The 14,981-nt window shown below is 37.7% G+C and overlaps 1 protein-coding gene across 1 annotated transcript; it reads left to right on the top strand.

Annotated features, from left to right (window-relative positions):
• The first annotated feature begins 1,812 nt into the window (after positions 1 to 1,812).
• sp8b (sp8 transcription factor b) lies at positions 1,813 to 5,173 on the top strand. The gene is made up of 2 exons (XM_069915919.1): positions 1,813 to 3,256; positions 5,098 to 5,173. Exon 1 carries the CDS (start codon positions 1,838 to 1,840, stop codon positions 3,188 to 3,190), a length of 1,353 nt encoding a protein of 450 aa, XP_069772020.1. The 5' UTR covers positions 1,813 to 1,837; the 3' UTR covers positions 3,191 to 3,256; positions 5,098 to 5,173.
• Positions 5,174 to 14,981: the final 9,808 nt, after the last annotated feature.

Genomic DNA, 14,981 nt, shown 5'->3' with positions numbered 1-14,981 from the left:
CTTCTGGGCTGTCCGGTCACGCCTTCTCAACATGCTAAAACCATCACCATCAACAAGCTGAAATAAACACGACATTAATTTTCATGAACACGATCAGTTCAACAAAAGATTACTTTGAACCATCTTTACATTAAATATGGAAACACAAGTGCATTTCGGTGCAATTTTCTGCAAATGAAATCGACAAAGCAATTGCTGGAAAAATAATCGAGTTTTACAGATTGAATGCAGTTTGTCTAACCTGGGCACCTCGACTTCGTTCACTTGCTTTCATAGCCTTGTGTTTGTTATTTATGAGTGAAAAATCAGCGGGCGTTTATGTACAGCAGTCAAACATCAATGGCGGAAGTGATTCCCTTCAAATTCTTTAACACGCTGCTTTTTTTTTACATTTTAATTTAATAGGTCGTGAAAAAAAACTACAAACCGAGTCAAAACAAGGAGAACTAATTAAAGGAGTAATTACTTCCGTGGAACTTGACTTCAAGCATTGTTTCGAGGAAAGGGATATTCTTTCAAATGGGTGTCATTCGCAATCGGATGCAGGACTTTTCCAGCGGAACTTTTTTTTTGTGGGCTGAATGCGAAAGTATCAAAGGATTTTAAATAGTATTAAACCCGATCACTTATCAGAAAACAATATTTTAACTGATAAAAAAAATGAATTCAAACTAGATTGATTTAAGATCTTTAATAATACGGTCAGTGAAAAGCAAACACGTTGTTTTATATTCAATTCCGAACTCCAAATATATAGTGATAAATACTGGTAAAGACTTAGATATGACATTAAGAATTAATGTAAACGATTAAACGACTGCCTGCATCTTGAGATTTTTGTATTTGCAAGTGAAATAGACGACGAAACCCTTGAAAACAGCGAAGGAAAAATGCTATTGGGATAAAATAACCCATTTAGGCAAGAATCCAGTCTCGCGTACACTCGTTTCTCCTAAGGAGCTGAGTGGAAGAGGACGTTGGGAGACGTCATACTGCTTTGTGTCACGACAATGCCGAAGCTGATTGGCTGGAGGCGGTTTAGCGGTACTTCAAAGGCGAGAGGCGCTACAATTGTGGTTGAATGGGCGGAACTGATCATTGTATTGCACACCTCTAAAAAAAGTGCTCTGATTTATAAATAATAAAAAAAAGAGATCATCTGAGGAGGGCAGTTTTTTTGTGATGGCAACTTCACTTCTGGGGGTGAGTCTAAGGATTTTCTTGCTGGTTTAATTAGGTCTTCATTGTAGGGATCGAGGTGTTTAAAAAAGTCCCAGTCAAGGCAGGGCTATCAGTCTCCTGTTGAGTTTTTTTTTATATAAGTAAGAGGTAAAAGAGGGGGAGAGCCACATTGTAGTTTGGCATCGCTTTGAGGGCATCCGTGCAAACTTCCTCAAAGCGCGATCCCACCGACAGGCAGAGGGAGGCCTTAACGCAGTTACCTGTGACATTTTAAATCACGATTCCCCCCCCCCCCCCCAGGTTTTACAGGTATGTTAGCTCTGTTCTTTTTAATACAAATTCTAGAGTTGGCTGAGGCCGAATTCCGTCTCTTTACTTTGTAAGTTTGCATCTAGCGTTAAAACACTAGACAATATCATGTGGAAGCTACAAGTGTTTACAACACCTTGCCTACCAGTTTTGCTTCTTGCTGAAAGGATTTGAGAATATTTAAATGAACAGTGTTACTTTCAACGTGCCAGTGCAAGCTGGTTGTGAAGCGCCGTGTTAATGTGCTAATATCCAACGTGTTTTTGTTTTGCAACTGTGTGCATTTTTTTTTTGGTATTTGTACTTTTTGCAGGAAGAACCGAGGCTGGGATCAACTCCTCTGGCAATGTTGGCTGCTACCTGTAATAAAATCGGCAGCCCGAGCCCGTCTCCCTCTCTGTCGGACAACGCGTCCTTTGGAAAAGGATTTCATCCCTGGAAAAGATCAGCGTCCAGTTGCAATAACAGCTCCAGCCTCTCCGGCTTTGGGGTCTCAAGCTCCAGGAACGGGGCAGGACTGTCAGATTCATTCAGTGTCAACTGTTCATCGGGCAGCAGCGCCTTCTCCCTCACCTCCAACACCTCATCCACGTCGCCCTTTGGGAACGAGTACTCGGTCTTTCAATCTCCCGTCTCCAGTAGCTCCCAGGACGCTGCCCAACCGGTCTTCATTTCCAAAGTTCATACTACAGTGGACAGTCTGCAAAACAGTTTACAAGGCATCTACCCCAGGGTTGGGATGGCACATCCGTACGAGTCCTGGTTCAAACCAACCCATCCCGGGATAGCTGGGGATATGGGGAACGGAGCATCGACTTGGTGGGATGTGCACCCGGGCACAGCAGGTTGGATTGACGTTCAGAACTCCAACGGGGCCTTGCCGTCCTCCTTACACTCCAGCGGACTTCAATCTTCGCTCCATTCCCCTCTGGGCGGCTACAACTCGGACTATTCCGGTCTCAGCCATTCGGCCTTCAGCACAGCCGGCATCAACGGTGCTTCTTCTCACCTTCTGACCAGCAGCCAGCACCTGATCACCCAGGATGGCTTCAAGCCCGTTTTACCTCCCTCTTACCAGGACTCGGCCCCTTCGCCGCTGGCCGCCAACTCCATGCTGGGCAGCCCGGCCACCCTGGGCGGATCTCCGCGCTCCTCGGCCAGGCGCTACTCGGGACGGGCGACCTGTGATTGCCCCAACTGCCAGGAGGCTGAGCGACTGGGGCCGGCTGGGGCCAGCCTCCGGAGGAAAGGACTGCACAGCTGCCATATCCCGGGATGCGGCAAAGTCTACGGCAAGACATCGCACCTGAAAGCCCACCTGCGCTGGCATACGGGCGAGAGACCCTTCGTTTGCAACTGGCTTTTCTGCGGCAAACGCTTCACCCGCTCGGACGAGCTGCAGCGCCACCTCCGCACTCACACCGGCGAGAAGAGGTTCGCCTGCCCCGTCTGCAACAAGCGCTTCATGCGAAGCGACCACCTAAGCAAACACGTCAAGACACACCAGGCCACCGGGGTAGGTGGCGGCGCGGCGGCCGGCGCAGCTGGTGGGGGCAGCGGCAGCAAGAAAGACAGCGACACCGACAGTGAGCACAGCGTCCCCGGCACCCCACGCTGTCACTCCCCTGAGCTGTTGCAGGCGGCAGCCCAGGGCAACTCGGCAGCCGCGCTCAACGGTCACAATAATGGTCTTGAGTGAGGGCGCTTGAAAGCATCGTCCGTGAAACAAAGCAAAAGTAGGCTTAAAACTTAAAGAGGTTCACATGTAAGTAAAACAAAGAGGGATCTTGAATAAATGATCGCGAATGCACCCAAATAGGTCAGATAGCTCAGGACAAAACGAAACGTGATTAAATCTCACCAGATCCCAGGCCCCAAATTGTGCGGTGTAATGATCCAGGTAGTTACCTCATTACCTGCTTTGTACTGCAAATCCAGTTCAGCCGTTTGCAAAATATTTAACTAAAAATCTTTACCAGCGCCCAAACATTTTATTTTATATTTCTTTGAAATCCAGTATTTTCTCCCATGCCGGCGAATTACACAGGGTTTCAGCTTTTAAAGATCGCTCGACGTAATTATCACCCCTTTAATTTAGACATTTGGTCTCGTTATTTTCCCCCCTGTCGTTCAATGTTCGTCAAGAACTTTAGCTTTTATAGGCGGAAAGGTTTATCTGAATTGTCAACATATTCCAAACTTACAATAATAACGCTTTCGCCTGATTCTTCTTGTCCCGAACTACCTGGAAAAGATCCAGTACTCGTAGCCATGATTGGAAAGTATGTACAGTTTTATCCCTGTAAATTCTTCGACAATATTTGAACATGTACATTAAGATACTTATTCTTTTCGCTGTCAAATCACAGAGTGGTAAATTGATTTCAAATACGGTCGACAGCGTTGTGCAGCGAGAATGAAAAGCCTATCAACTTTGTAAAATATCTGCAAGGATTTGTAAAACTGGGGACATGTAGTTAATTATTAAATAATCGCTCCACCAGTATCTGGGTGCGAGGTGTTATTTGTCTAGGAGACGATTTTGTACAGTATTTTCCTGTAAATTCTTCTGAAAAAATTGAACATATATAAGGGTAAATCTAAGGGTTTTTTTTGGGGTTGTTGTCAAAATTAATTGTGAGATCTTGCTGAAGAATTCATTGCGATTTTCTGAAATAATATATCTTAAGGTGCATCTTAAGGCGCACTTTGAGAACTTTTGATTTTTTTTCTGTTGGATCTGTGAAAAAAATAACATCTCGACGAATGCAGCAGACCATGTATGGTAAATGTTGAATGGCTTTTTATTTTATTTAATGGAGCATGTATCTACTTATTTGCATATACTGGCAGTCAGATAGTTTAAAGCAAAATTTCTCATATATTTCGTAACAAGTGGGTTTGCAGCAAACCCCAAAATATAGAATAAATCCTGGACTTAGATCTAATCTTTTGTCTGCGTGTATTTGATTCTTTTTTTTAAAAAAGTAAAGTATTTAAACTTGCATATAAACTGGAGACGTAATTTCTGACCAAACAATTTTATGAAAACAGACTTGTAAAAAAAACCCGAATAGGTGCACTTATCAAAGTCAGCGTTAAACAAAACGCCCGAAAGAGGCGAGGCTACCATGGATTTCCGAATTCTGTCGTGATCTGTGCACTTTTGAAGTGTTCATTTCTCTTCTTCACAGAGAGCATGTCCCTAGGCTGTATTTAATACATTTTCTTTGTCTGTCGGTACAAACATAGAATTAATTGGACCTGAAATCTGTGCACCAAAATAGAGTAATATATGAACAGCAAAACTATCAGACACTGATTTAGGTACAACAATTTTGCAAAAAAAAAATAGGTAAGATGAAAGGCGTTTGCAAACGCCTACTCGTATCTCAAGGATCATTCTAAATCTATTTTATCTGCTCCGTGCATTGCTGCAATTGTTCAGATATAAATATATTTGTTTGAAAATGACTAGTTTAGATAGTGCAGAAAGGTGGTAAGAGGAGTGATTTTCAATGACCTGTGAGGAGCTCTACAGTATAAAGTGGCATATTCATATAAATAAATTCCATTGGTTATGTAAATATCCGTTGTTTTCTTTAGTTACAGATTGCTTCGTTTGACCGAAGACTAAATATTGTCTTGTCGAATTAAATAATTCAGAAAATGTGAACCAGCAGATCAACTATTGTTCCAAATTACTTTGATATTCCACTTAAACTGCTGAAAGTTAAATTTACTTCACAAACAATCTTTTCCTTTTAAATTGCTCAAGGCATTGTGTGCATTAACAGGAAGGCATTTGTATGTTAAACGACCTAAGTACAATCTCAAGTGACCACGCTGCATCGAACCATTGATATCAAAGGGTTCTGTTCATTTTAAAAGCTTTATTTATCTATCTGGAAACGTTCAAAGGCTTGGGATTTCGCTGAAACGGATCAGGGACGTTATCTGAATATCGTTAACTCCAGTTGGTAAAAGTTTCAAAGAACTATTTCCAGGCTTTACAATACTTATTGTGCTGTTTAGAATAAGATGCCGTCTTCGTAATTATCAATTAACAAATAGCGATGGGCTTTGGCCTTGGAGGCTCAGTTATAGCCATTGTATCGTGTCACGACAAATTGAGGACATTTACAGAAAGCTCTCAAATAAAAGTTATATATTCGATCGGGGCCTGTCTAAATTGATTTTCGTTCCCAATCACACTTGTGCTTCTGCTTTTCTGATGGTAAAGTTGCACTGTCCAGGCCAACTGTGTAAGTCCGTTATTTAAATACAATATGTTTGTAAAAGCAACATTTTTCACCCGTCTGTATTTATGCATGCGGTTGATTGCGGTAAGAGTTCGATAATAATAAATATATATTTCACCAGTTTGTCTTTTCTTTCCATCTTAGAATTCTCACTGTGAAACAATCAATTGTCAAGTCATGTTCTAAACCATTATCCCTGTATGACAGTCTTTATGGCGTCGTCAATTATTGCTCTACCTTCCCATGGTTTTTATTTTTGTCGGAATATAAAACTTTGGACACATTTTTTATACATTCTGTAATTTCATAATTGAAATGTCATATTTTAATAATGATCTTGCAATTTCTTCAATTTATTTTTATATCATTTTGAGCGGATTACATTGTGAACGCTATATTTTATTTCACAGTACATTCGCAATCGAATATAAAGCTACTTATATTGTAATACGAGGTGTATCTAGTGAATGGTACAGAGGCAGTAGAAAGTAAACGGTTTCTTATCTGATTTGAGACCAAAGGTTGCAGATCACAGCTCACAGATCAAGGAAGAGCTGAGATCACTGTTGCCCTTTAGGTCAACCTGTTGTCCATCAACAAGTAAATTTCCAACTCGTGGGCAAATTACTACTTTTCTTTTCGCAAGGCCATCTAATGCAAGCACTTTGAAATTGTCCTGTTACAAAAAGTTAGTCTATAAAACAGCATTAATGTAGATTTAAAGCTGTTTACACGTTCTAAAATAAACACATCGCTCCAAAGTTTAGATTTTTCGCCCAATTTGATTTTTATTCATGCAACCTAAATCATTATAAAATTAACCTTTAAGCAACAATAAGACAATTTTCCATTAAGACAGCTAATTTAGAGAATGGTAAATTTGCTTTAATTGAGCAAAGTTTGGAGAATAATGGATGAAAACTGAAGAGCCTGTTCATTGTATTGGAGAGTATGCAATGGTTGCTGGATCCGAATCACTCGTGGTGCTGCTGGGATCGGCTTTCTCTGCCCGAGGAGGATTAGAACGGTGTCGACCCCGGGCGACATGGAGTCAGAAACAACTCTCATCTGTGACTGACAACGCTTTTTCAGTTTGGTTTTGTCTGCAAGTTTGCGATTTGAATTAAAGCGTGCGTGTGTGTAGGAGAAATAGATTGTCACACGTTTCCGTAAACCCTGCACATTTCTGCGCTAATCGCCTGAACTCGCTGTGGAGACAATGGTAATGTGTGCATGCAGGTGATATTGACTGTTCCTTCTTCGTCATTGTGAGAGAAAGACAGCGCTTGTTGGGGGGGGGGGGGGGGGGGTGATTTGTCTTTTATCTTTATTTTCATTATCAAGATCAAACTTTCAAAGGCACGAATTATTTTATATAAAGTCTTCATTGTCTGATTGCTGGTCCGTCGTAGAAATCACCACATTTCCTTATTCAGTATAAACAATTTTCAAATAAATTATTGTTCCTGTTCACCCCATAACCCAAACTAAATTAATTCGCGCTTCTCGTTCAGCTGCGCTGAAATACTTCTCAACCAAAAAATTTTCTCTTTAATATTATGGCCAGTCATTTCTGACTTTATCCATACTATATAAAATTATAATTTTTGATCAAATACTTTCGAAACCCAAATTTCTGAGCGGACATCATGACTACCTGTCTCAGCAAATATTAAAGTGGACATTTAAAGGCAAAGTCCAGTAAATTTCTGTCTCATTTTAGAGAATAATAACAAACCGATCGGCGCAAATTATTTACGATGATCCAATTTAGTTGCAACATTAATGGTTTGAAACCATTTTCAGTCCTTTCAGCAATCAGTACCGGCAGACCGTCAACCATCCTGAGAAAACCCTCCTGCTATTAATTCTTTATTAGACCACCAGGAATATACAAAGAACCGTAGCCATTTAGAGAGAAATAACTTGGGAAAAGTTAACGCAACACGTGGTTGCAGATGATTCACAGACCTCTTGTTGAGAACGAATAGCTCAATATTTAAAATTCTAATTATTAATCTGGAGGCTGTTTATTCAGACGGGCTAATGCTCCAAAAACCAGGCAACCCCATTCATTTTATGGAAAGTAAACTAAGATTCACAGCTTGTTTGAGCATAAACCAGAATTTGGACTTGCGCATTTTTTTTAAAAAAGAAACCAGTCAAGATAGCGCGAAGTCGAAATCACTGAAAAACTCATGACAAGAACTCTCCATCCTGGCTGGACAGCGTCACTGCGCGGTTCTCCCCCGATACTACAATTAAGGGTTGCCATGATAATATTGGACAACGAAGATTTTGCTTCCTGGGCACTTTTAGGTGTATTTTAAGGATTTTGGTCGCTGATCACGAAAATTACTTTAACATTTTCCTATCACGTACTGTTTGTAAGATATAACATGTTTTTGTGATTTCCTGTCATATTTTAAGGGGAGTTAAGATTGGTGTAGCTGTTAGTGCAAACACGTTTACAGTGCCGGCAATCTGGACCGGGGTTCAAATCCTTCGTTGTCTGTAAGGAGTTTGTTCATTCTCCCTGTGTCTTTGTGGGTTTCCCGCGGGGCCTCCGGTTCCCTCCCACCATTCTAAATGTACCAGGGGTGTAGTTTAATTGGGTGTAAATTAAGCCGCTTTCAGATGGCCAGAATACCCCAATGCGGCTTTGGGTGGCCACCTGAAAGTGGAGAACCCAGCCAGGAGGAGCACTTACCTAACCCTCCTCCTGTAGGTATTATTTTCTTGCTCGGAGAATCCGTTGCACCTGAAAGCAGCAGTGGGACTATGGCGACAGTCCACAGGAGCAGGCGTTCGCTCGGTCACGGCTCTACTTCAGCTGGCACATTCAGGTGACAGAAAGGCGTCTTCTTCACAGCCACCTGAACGTTCCAGCTGCACTCACCCAGCCGCGTCTGCCGGCGCATTATCTGCGTCCAAGCACCTGAAAGTGGCTTGAGATAGCACGGATTTGGTCGGTTATTGTGCTGTATTTCTAAATTTAAAACTTTTTTTAAAAATCAAGTATACAAAACCACGTCATTGAAAATTCATTTTCTGCATTAAAATTTGGGTTTCCTCCCTGCTGAACTTGGTGCAGTCAGTGGCGAACATGGTGAAAGGTTTCACTTGGACATTGTGAGCATGGAACCACCAATACTAGCTGACTATTGTTGGACACTGAGATAGCTGAGTACAAATGAAAATCTGGGACAAAACATTTTGAGGTCAGTTAAACTCACGCAATGTGTCAGCATCATTATTCAATTAAATATGCTAAACGGAATAAAAGTTAATGTTTTTCCAATTTCGTACGCAAAACAGCAAATCTGAATCTTTGGGATCAGGTTGAAGTTGTCTATCATAATCCCCAACTTTTTTCAGGAAGTAAATCTTTTGAAAACATTTAATTGTACACTTAATGCATTGGACACAACAATCTTACTCTAGCTTGCAGGTAGGCCTTCTGTGTTGTTGGATATGTGTTTTTTATAACTCAGCTTTAGTCTATTTAGATGTAAATACATTAATCTGAGAAAGCACTTAAATAAAAATGCACAATTGCCACAATATTGTAAGATAAAATATCCTTGGTAATATTTAAAATATACTTAGTTATCAAACTAAGAAAACAAACTGTAATGGCCAAAGTATTACTGAATAGTACCAAATATGCTACTTTTGATTTAAAGTCATTGGAAAATTCAACAAACTATTAGGGACATCATTTTTTTTTTCTCCAGCTGTGCTTCTGATGGCACCCTAATAGTGTTGCATGTTGACTGTTTCATTAAAAAATAATCGTATCACAGTTTCAACAAAAACAGATTTATTTTCCAATCTAACTTTATATAGTGTTATGCATTATATAACTGAGTCAGTTATAATATTGTGATGAATTATATCACTCTTTAACATATGGATATGGAATATTTCTGCAAATATTTATGCATGTTAAAAATGAACTAATTATTATAAGTATGCAAAAAGGACATCCATACTCAATATATTAAAATCTTGAGAATGAAAGTATTAATACTTGGCATAAATGAGAATCTTTTTGGAATCATTTATTTATTTCTATGCACACTCTAATACCCCAAATATTGATGCAGTCTAAGTTCCTTTGGCTCTGATAGTATGTTTGTCAGTATTAATGAGCCAACATTAAATCTCTCTAAACGGGCCATTGCCATACAGTTAGTTCCCTGGGGACTACAGCACATTTAAGCGGGGGGGGGGTGGGGGGTGGGGAGAGACTGAAATCATATTTCTTACTTTTTTTAATGTAGTATGTAGGAGAGAAGTGCGGAAGAAACCAACTAAACTTGACTACTTCACAGGGAAGGGGCCCCATAAAGTGAGAGGGGGGCCATAGACAAAAAGAGGTTGAGAGTGGCTGATCTAAACTAAACAGGTTAGAAAATCCATTAAAACATCACTAAAAGAGCAGATGAAATACAAATCATAAATTAAAATTCACATTTTATGATTTCTTATTTAAGCATTTTAAATCACACCCATGATTTTAGTGCTAGCATTTTAATAGTTATCTTGTAGAGTATCTGACTTTATGAAGTTTATAGCTAATTGCTAATAAATTGTTAAATAACTAAAAATTTCATATCACATTAAATCTTTGTGAATCTTATTTCGGCAGCAATGAGATTGTTTCTGTAACGTGAGACTTTATGCTTTAAACCTCATCAATGTTGGTATGCATACCCTACAGTATATTACAACATGCAATATATTTAACATGCACTCATTGTAATTTTGCATTAAAATTAAATCAAGTGAAAGGTAGGACTGAGCATCTGAAGAAAGGGATTTTTCTATCAAGAGATATACATTCAGAAAAAGGTTTTCTTTGTAGATTTTATGTGTTTTGACTTAGAAATGCTGTCTCAAATGGGATAACATAAACAATTATTATTAGCACTTTTACAGCACTGAGTAAAAAATAATTCTAACTATAGAATCTAAGATAAGTGTAGAAATCCTAGCATCCCTAATGTAGTATTAATCCAAATAACACCTCAGATTTCAGATTTACCAGATTAACGGTTTTCTTTTTCTCTGTCTTGGCTAGTCTGCTATATTTCACCATTTCTTTCCTTTTTCTTGATGTATTCCATATTGATTTTTAAAAATAATAAAATGTACACAGACACTCTACATGTAAGCTTCTGCAGTTGTTTCCTTGTATGCTTTGCATGAAAGATATATTAGAAGATCAACAAGATTTAAGAGTAACTGGAGGTATCTTTATCATCCAGATCATTGACCTAGATGATAATGTGGTAAATTAGATTAGAAAGTTTGCTGATGACACAAAGATAGGAGGCGTTGTGGACAGCAGGGAAGATTTTCAAAGCTTGTAGATGGATCTGGACCAATTGGGAGATTGGGCCAAAAAAAATGCAGATGGAGTTTAATGCAGACAAACATTTTGTAAGGACAAATCAAGGTAGGACATTCACAGTAGATGGTAGGGCACTGAGGAGTGTGGAGGAGCAAAGAGATCTGGGAATACAGATACATAATTCCCAGAAGGAGGCATCGCAAGTGGACAAGGTTGTAATGAAAGCTTTCAACATTTTAGCCTTTATAAATCAAAGTATTGTGTACAGGAGTTTGGATGTTATGTTGAAGTTGTTTAAGACATTGGTGATACCAACTTTGGAATATTGTGTGCAGTTCTGGTCACCTAACTCTAGGAAGGATATGAATAAGATTGAAAGAGTGCAGGGAAGATTTACTAGGATGTTACTGGGTCTTCTGGAGTTGAGTTATAGGGAAAGATTAAACAGGTTAGGACTTAATTCCTTGGAGCACAGAAAGAGGGGAGATTTGTTAGAGGTTTACAAGATTATGAGTGGTATAGAGTGGATGCAAGTAGGCTCTTTCCACTTAGATTGGGAAAGAAAAATATGAGAAGTCGTAGTTTTTAAAGCTGAATGGGGAAAGGTTTAGGGGGAATATTAGGGGGAAGTTCTTCACTCAGAGAGTGGTGGGAATGTGGAATGAGTTGCCATCTGATGTGGTGAATGTTGGCTCGATCTTAAATTTTAACAATAAATTGGATAGATATATGGATGGGCGAGGTCTGGAGGGTTATGGAATGGGAGTAGGTCAATGGGACTAGCAGAATAATGGTTGGCACAGACTAGAAGGGACATATAGGCTGTTTATTGTGTTGTAATATTCCATGGTTCTATTGTTTCCAAGTCAGAAATGCATCTGTTGATTTTTTTCAATGGAGTTATAACAAAGAAAAGTCTCTCATTTGCACTTGATAACTTTGTTAACTATGATATGATAAGTATAGACCTCATAGCATTTGACAATATTGCACCGATAAACCAATTGAATGTGCAAAGCCACACATTTAAGCTTGGTCCTGAGAATGGGTAAGGAAACTGATTGAGGAGTAGAAAATAGTCAGTACTTGTTGAAGGAATTATGCCAGAATGAGGGGAGATATTAAATAAGTTTTCCTGAGGATAGATCTTAGAACCAATGTTAATGCAAATATATCAAAGCTGCCTGGTTTCAAATTAGGGCAGAAAATAGATTTGGAGATGGCACCTTAACAGTTATACCTGGGCAAAATATGTAAGTGGGTATAATAGTGACGGATTAAATTTGTAATTGTGAAGTTGGAATGTATAATGCATGAAATATATACCATTAATAACTAAAGTTAATATTGAAAATGTGTTTCGTGAGACACTGAAGATGATGATTTGATCACCAATCAACAAATTATTAGAACATTGAATAAAATAGATGAATTTAAAAAATATTATCAAAGTAAGTTGTAATTAAACTGTCCAAAATCCAGGAAGGCCAATGCACGATGTAAACATTCTAGAACTGGAGGAAATGATGAGAAAATAGACTAATCGTAGAATGAAAATGATCAGTTAATTAGGAAATCCAAAAAGCTTACAATTTCAACCTTGACAGAATAAAAGATCATTGAGATGCTACCTTGTCAATGTATGAGAATGAGACGGAGAAGATGAACTGGACTTTGACAGTTTCACAAGAAAAATAACATTTCTAAATCAAATGCGGTGTGGCCCCATTATCCATTCTTTCTTGATGAAAAACATTAGAGAGGTGAAAAAGAAGATACAATATGCTTTTATTTGTAATGGAGTTATAATGCCGGAGTGTTTTGCCTTAGTACTGATTTTGTTACTTTTATTTTTAACAAAGAAGTAATGCACTGGAAACAAAAGTACTGGAATAATTTAAGAGGCAATTGGATGCTCCGATGGACCAGTGTAAGGTTGCTACTGGTCTGTTGGGCTAAGGTAATTTCCATTGCCATAATTGTAATGCTGATTACATTGATATAAAAAAAATTAAAATGTGCTAAATGCAGTTTTGAAAACCATTTAAGCTTAAAAAAAAGGAAATCCAGAAATGAATGCAATTATTAATTAAAAATCAATTACAGTTCACAGTTTGCTTGAAAAGTGGGCAGGCATTGTTAAAATAACATTATTTTAGTCCATTTTTAACTTTTCCTTTTTTAAATAAATGTGATTTTTCATTTGCATCAATACAAGTACAGTATTTATCTATATTATGATAATTAATAAAAAACGGGAATGCAAAAACAATACATAATTTCATATTTTCTCCCCCCTCCAAAAAAAAGTAGGAAAGATAGAAGAAAAGAAATAAAAGCCTGGCTGATAATCATATATCCCTTTGTCTAATTAAATTTAAATTTACATAACGTTCTTGAACCTTGAATTAACTAAGGTGAGTTGGTGCGGGCGTGACGGATCCTGTAGATGCAGTCATTGCAATAAAATCCATATAAGGTTTCCAAGTCTTATCAATTTTTTTTCTGGTTGATTCCATAAATTATACATTATTTTCTCTAATGGTGTACAGTTTAGTAATTCAATTTGCCACTTATTCAACCCCACATTATTGTCTAATTTCCACGTTATGGCTATACATCTCTTTGCTACTGCTATTGCTTCACTTAAAAAAAAACTTCTTCCGATAAATATCTAACTTCAAATCAAAACTATCTCTTAATAAAAATAATTTGGGATCTTTCAAAACTTGCACCTTCATAGCTCGTCCCAATAAAATACTTACATATTCTCAAAATTTTCCTACTTTTTCACATTGCCAAACTGCATGGTGAAAAGTTCCTACTTCCTTATTACATCTAAAACATTGATCAGAACATTTTGAATTAATTCTGTAATTTGTGTGGAGTATAATATAATTGATGTAAAAAATTATATTGTACCGTTTGGTATCTAACATTAATTGTATTAGTTACACTTTCATGACATAATTTTGACCATACTTCTTCTTGAATTTGTATATTTAAATCTCTTTCCCAACTCAGTTTACATTTAAATAAATCCTATTGCTGCATAGTCTCTTGAAATTTTATATACATATTAGTAATAAATCTTTCGATAAACATATCTGTTATTAAATATTCAAATGGACTTTGATCCATTAGTCTAAAATTTGTCACTGTTTCCTTTTAAATATGACTTAAGCTGATAATAAGCAAAAATAGTATTATATGGTATAAAATATTTATCTTTCAATTGGTCAAAATTCAACAAAAAGAATCCTCTATCCTTTTTATTGCGCAATTATACCAAATGTCAAAATAAACATTATTGGCCGTAAAAGGAATAAAAGGATTTTGCTTTAATAACATTCTAGCCAACTGATAATTCTTCATTCCCTTTCTACATGTATTCCATTCCATATTTTAAGTGTATGTTTCAAAATTGGTGTAAAATTTTCCCTCAACAGTTTTTTGTGCCATTTATAAAAAAATATGCTCAGAATTATTTTCTCCAATTTTACTAATTTCAATTTGTACCCATGATGTCTGTTCATCAATCTGATAACAGGTGGACAAAAATTGAGTTGAGCTGCTTTATAGTAAATTTTAAAATTGGGCAATTGTAGACTCCCTGATCATATTTCCATGTTAGTTTTTCCAATGCCATCCTAGGCATTTTATCTCACCAAATAAACCTTCTTACACTTTTATTTAAATCTTGAAAAAACATTATTGGTACAAAAATTGGTAATGATTGAAATAGGTATTGTGTTCAAGGTAAAATATTCATCTTCACACAATTTAACTTTTCTGATATGATGACTGTTACAACCAATTTTATGGAATCCAAATGTTTGCATGAAATGTAGAACTAATTTCCAAATTGT

The sequence above is a fragment of the Narcine bancroftii genome, chromosome 1 (assembly GCF_036971445.1).
Source record: "Narcine bancroftii isolate sNarBan1 chromosome 1, sNarBan1.hap1, whole genome shotgun sequence".
NCBI classification, from domain to species: Eukaryota; Metazoa; Chordata; class Chondrichthyes; order Torpediniformes; family Narcinidae; genus Narcine; species Narcine bancroftii.
Note: the sequence above shows the minus strand (reverse complement) of the source record. Positions and strands in the feature narration are given on the sequence as shown.